General features: G+C 40.6%; 1 protein-coding gene across 1 annotated transcript; it reads left to right on the top strand.

The window, feature by feature from the left end:
* The first annotated feature begins 4,539 nt into the window (after positions 1 to 4,539).
* LOC136347305 (uncharacterized) lies at positions 4,540 to 5,004 on the top strand. The gene is made up of 2 exons (XM_066297186.1): positions 4,540 to 4,626; positions 4,696 to 5,004. Exons 1-2 carry the CDS (start codon positions 4,540 to 4,542, stop codon positions 5,002 to 5,004), a joined length of 396 nt encoding a protein of 131 aa, XP_066153283.1.
* The last annotated feature ends 462 nt before the right edge of the window (positions 5,005 to 5,466 follow it).

The following is a 5,466-nucleotide window of genomic DNA, read 5'->3' as shown; positions in this document are numbered from 1 at the left end:
ATTTTTCAGTGGAAAAGGTCCCATTATTTCATCTCGTTAGGACAGACTGTTTTCCAAAAAAATTGATTTTTGTAAATCGATGTACGATTACATGGACATAGACATGTATAATAATAAAGATAATAGGCATCCTGGTAATAGTAATATTTTTTTATTAACCAGCAATTACAAGACGAATATTAGCAATTATTACTCATAAAAAATGTTGAAAATTGGTTCCGTTCATCTCAACACATCTTTTTATTCTTTTTCTCATAGAAAATCGTGCCCTACCGAAAACACCAGGCTTATCCCTGATACAATCCATTACAATGTAATCGCGCATCGATTTATGAAAATCCATTTTTCTGGAAAACGATCTACCCTAACGAGATGAAACGATGGGACCTTTTTTACTGAAAAAAATTTGCGAATCAGTAATTTGATCTCAAAAATAAAGAATTGTGGCAAACGAAAAAGTTAAGGTGAGATTCACGTAAAAGACCCTCTGTATGTGACGCCCCTGACTAAAATTTGCAATTATTAACATAAAGAAAGTTTTCCCATAACAACTTATTAAAATGTATCGAATTTTTTTATTTTAACACGAACTGTTTTGAAAATATTGCGAAAAGAACATTTTTAGAGGTCCTCGTTTAAAGGGTTCTAGCCCCCTTTAAAAAACAGTTTTTGGGGTATGTTTGTAAGAACTTTTTTTATAATTTTAACCTCTAGAATCACCTCTTAAAATATTTCAACGTTATTTCCGGACGCTCTGCATTTTAAGCCACCTTGTATGGTTGAAAGTACCAGCAGAAATTACTTTAGGCGAGTTCGGCCAGCGATTGGGTAGGAGCCAAATAGGTACCTCATTTTGTTAATGGAATTAAATGAGTAAAAAATGTATCAATTTTAAGTGCCGAACGTTTAAATGAATATTTTCTCTCAGTCCATTTACGGAGCCGCAAGTTTGCTGAATAACCTTGTAAAAATTCTATCCAAATCAAAATTTGATTATCTCTCTCGTAAATACGTCAATTACATTATATCTAGTTAAATGAAACTTATTGCAAGTTGTCCAAATATATTCCTGAATAAACTGCTTTTTCCCTTTATTGGCAATTAATCAGAAATGAGTACCTGTGCTACGAAAGTACCGAGTATTATTTGAATCTACTTGAAATAAGCTTTTATCTCATTGTTTTCATAGAAATAATTATGCTCTCCGGTTTTAACTACTTTTTCGATTCAGCCATCCTTTTCAATCTTTTCCACAGAGTTCCCAGAAGCAATAAGATTGTTTAGGCCAGGGGCCTAACAGAATCGACTGCCTCACGAGGCCCCGAAGAGGTATCTCCCTTCTGCTGGTGCGAGTTGTTGCGTTTCGAAGGACCAGACGCTGATGCGTCAATTAATGTAAATGGGGTTCAAGGGTTCGGGGAAGACAAACTCCGTAGCACGAATTAAGGAATTTACTTCACACTACAGATATCACTCTAATTTACACTACGGATCTACGACTTTACATACACTTCAAATTTACAGAGTTGGTACTGTATTGCCCGAGATCTGAGAAAGTTTACGTGTACAGTTTGAGGGGTAACTTACAAAAAAGTAACTGAGCAGAAATTTGAGCTAATGTTATGAGAGAGATTTGAGATAGAGTTCCGCGTTTAGGGATCGAGAAGTGTCCGAGAAACAGGAGAGAAAGAGAGAGAGAGAGAGAGAGAGAGAGAGTTTGCGAGCACTCTTTTAGAGCTAATGTTATGTGGGAGATTTGAGAAAGAGTTCCGCGTTCAGGGATCGAGAAGTGTCCGAGAAACAGGAGAGAAAGAGAGAGAAAGAGAGAGAGAGAGAGAGAGAGAGAGTCTGCGAGCACTCTTTTAGAGCTAATATTATGTGGGAGATTTGAGAAAGAGTTCCGCGTTCAGGGATCGAGAAGTGTCCGAGAAACAGGAGAGAGAGAGAGAGAGAGAGAGAGAGAGAGTTTGCGAGCACTGTTTTAGAGCTAATGTTATGTGAGAGATTTGAGAATGTGTTCCGCGCTCAGGAATCGGGAAGTGTCCGAGAAACGGAAGAGAGAGAGTTTGCGAGCACTGGTTTAGAAATCAAGTCATGAAGGAGTGTTAGATTTTTTGCATCCCAGGGATGGTGGGACTGGAGAGAGATCACCACAATAAGCCCTTGACCAATCCCAACCGACACCGCCCCCTGGTTTGTGGAAAGTTTTCTCCCAAGAATCTCCATGGTCAAAGCCCAGATGTAGCTTACTGGTTCCTTTGGTAGATTTATTGGTTCTCCCCATAAATCGGAGCAGCGATAAATCAAGGAACCAGGCCATCACCGTGGCTGGGTTCAAGCACGTTGGGGTGAGTGCTGCATCGCGGGGATGTATATTGGGATTGTTCCAACGTCTTTAGGGCCTAATTGAAGCCCAGCGATGCCGCTGATTTATGTTGGGTTTTTTCCCAACAAAGATATTTAATTCAACTTTGAGGTGAATGCTATCCTTGAAGAGACATACGACACCACATCTCAGTTGGAACTTGACATATTGAGAGCTGACTTGAGGAATAATATTTTCAGAAAAATGAATAAGAGCCTGTCCCATGAACACGCTGTAAGGCAAATAACTATTTTTTATCGTAATTTAGGATCCGGTAGTCGAACCCTGTACATAGTTTTTAATTGTATTACATTGAGTATTTTGATTACGTCGAGACTATCGGAAAGATGATAGATTGTAAATAATTAGGATTAAGTTATTGTTAAGGAGATGATGTCCCCCTGTGGCATGCCCATGGTGGACTTTGACTGGTGCGTGAGAATTCCCACCGAGTTACTTTGTTGGCAGGGGAGTTCCCCGCGGAAGACTTTGTCGGCATCGGTATTACTGATGATAAGCTTTGTCGGCCCTTATGATGCAGACGCAATTACCGTCAACGAAGGACTTCTTATCAGGTTAAGCACCACGATGCAATGCGGCGAGAAGTGAGCGTGGGTCGATGGCACCCCCAACTAGGGCACGCCCATGGTGCGCTACCAGGGGGTTTAGTATTTAAGACTTTCTCGAAGACGGGGAATTCCTGTTTTATTCCAACTCCGATTCCTGCTGATATTCGATTCGATTTCAAAGTGAAGAAAAAAGCAGCGTCCACCCTCATAAACACATCTTTAAATTATACCCTAGACTGACGAAATAAAGACCTACAGTACTATTCTTATGGAATAGAAATTCTTCATTAGCCTCAAAATTTTTAGGCACAGAAACCAGAATGAAAAGCCTTGTTTATGGAAATAGTCATAGTTACAGGCTATTTTTCAGAGCCGGCTAAAAATAATCAACCGAATCAACCAATAATGGACTAGGCATCCAGTTTAGAAGATCACAATTACATACCAAAATTGGAACTCCGTTGTTGATGGAAAAATTTTGAGCTCGTCACTGAATTACAGTCTAAAATCTGAAAAATATTGTCAATTTAAATAAAAGATTTTCCAGAAACGCCCTGTGCACTGAAAATTCATCAAATTAAAAATCGAATCTTAGAAAGTGCAGTCAACTTTGTTTAGATCACAACATTAGGCTGTATGACCTACCGATTTTTGAAGATGCTGAATAGCAACAATGCACCTCATTAATAAAATTCACAATTCTATACGATAAAGGATATGCATGCATGCAGTAACTGTGGCAATACTTGTATTTCTTCCATTGTTTGGGAATTTTATTGACTTACTTTTAATGAATTAATTGTAGGAGATTAATTACAGATCATCTTAATTTTTATACTTATCATTAAAGGCACTCACATACCCTCAAAATTTAATTGAATTAATCTTGTGTACAAGATATCCGGATATAAAGGTGAGATATTTTGAAAGGTGATTCTAGGGATTAAAATAATAAAAGAAATTCTTAAAAACATCTCTCAAAAATTGCTTCTTAAAGAAGCCGAAAGCCCCCTCGAGAAGGTGTTTTTTTCGCAATATTTTGGATATACACTGACTTTCAAAAAAACCGCAACACCAAGAAGAACGTATCGTATGTATTTCAAATTTTGGTACGATTTTAGACTTGTAAAGAGAAAAAAATGGTAAAAATTTCAACTTCGTATTTTAATGCGATATGAAGTTTTTCTTTACTTTTTTATCTGTGACGATCGTTCTTTTTGCAAATTTTTTTGCAGGCGAATAGCGATAAAGGTATTATGGTTGATACCATATTAAATGGGTGGTAGGGCAAAATGCAGTTAACTCCCTTTGAAAGGGGAAGAATTGTTGGTATGCATGAGGCAGGTTTACCTTGCCGCGAAATTGCACGTAGATTAGATCGAAACGCATCAACAGTGCTAAGAGCTTGGAGAGATTGGTCTAATGAAGGGTCAGTAAATCGTCATCGTGGTAGTGACCGTCCAAGAATGACGAACCAACGCGAAGACCGGCGACTTCGTCGTTCAGCGACATTCGCCCCGTTTGAAACAATTCCGTCTCTTGGTGCTAACTGGGTAGCCACCCTGAATCGAAGGGTCTCCCTTAGTACGATGTATCGCGAGGAAAATGGTTTGGGAGAGAGGTAAAGGTTTTAGGAGGGAGGCCGGAGATTGGGTGATGAGTGAGTGGAGTGTGTATGATGGATGGGTGGAGGTCTTCGTTCCGAGCATTAGACGATGAATCGAATGCAAATGGACGAAGACCGGGTACGAACTAACGCAGGTGTTTACTGGATACGGAGTATTCGGGAAATACTTGCACAGAATAAAGGTTGAAGAGATTGACAGCTACTGGTTCTGTGAAGAGCCAGGAGTTGCAGACTCCCCGGAGCACACAATCTGGGGATGTCCGAAGTTGGAGACCGATCGGAATGAGGCCAGAGGGGCGGGACTCAACCTGGACCGAGGGACAATCGGCTATGAACTCGTAGAGAGTGAGTGTAAGTGGAGAGCGTTTGAGTGCATGGTCAAGAAGATCATGCGCAAGAAGATTGAGCGGGAACGGTACAGAAGGACAAGGACGGAAGCATAGAGAGTAGCTCTTACGACCGGGCGCCCCGAAGGAATGCCTATCAGGCGATACCGGGACCATAAGAAGAGAAGGAGTGGTTTTAGTGGGTAGGCGGGCGTATACTCGAATCCCACACTACCCGACCCGAAGCGGGCGGGTGTCTTTTTGAAGATTTCCACCTCCTCGGGCACAAAAAAAAAGTACGATGTATCGCAGAATTCGAAGTTTTGGACAAAATTCATATCGTCCTATGCGTTGGCTTCCATCATCACGAAACCACAGGGTGGCCCGACTGGAGTGGTGTCGTCCGAGAGTGTAATGGGTGGATGAGTGGAGAAGAACCGTGTTCAGTGATGAGAGCCGATTTTGTTTACGGCAATCTGATGGACTGTTACGTGTTAGAAGACGCAGAGGAGAGCGATTAAATTTGGACTTTTTTGAAAGGCGTCATTCTGGTTTAACACCAGGTGTCATGGTTTGGGG

The sequence above is a fragment of the Euwallacea fornicatus genome, chromosome 28 (assembly GCF_040115645.1).
Source record: "Euwallacea fornicatus isolate EFF26 chromosome 28, ASM4011564v1, whole genome shotgun sequence".
Taxonomy (NCBI): Eukaryota; Metazoa; Arthropoda; class Insecta; order Coleoptera; family Curculionidae; genus Euwallacea; species Euwallacea fornicatus.
Note: the sequence above shows the minus strand (reverse complement) of the source record. Positions and strands in the feature narration are given on the sequence as shown.

Coding starts and splice junctions, on each gene's coding strand:
- LOC136347305 (XM_066297186.1), top strand. CDS start 4,540: ATGGTTTGGGAGAGAGGTAAAGGTTTTAGGAGGGAGGCCGGAGATTGG. Junction 4,627..4,695: donor TGTATGATGGATGGGTGGAG/GTCTTCGTTCCG, acceptor GAACTAACGCAG/GTGTTTACTGGATACGGAGT.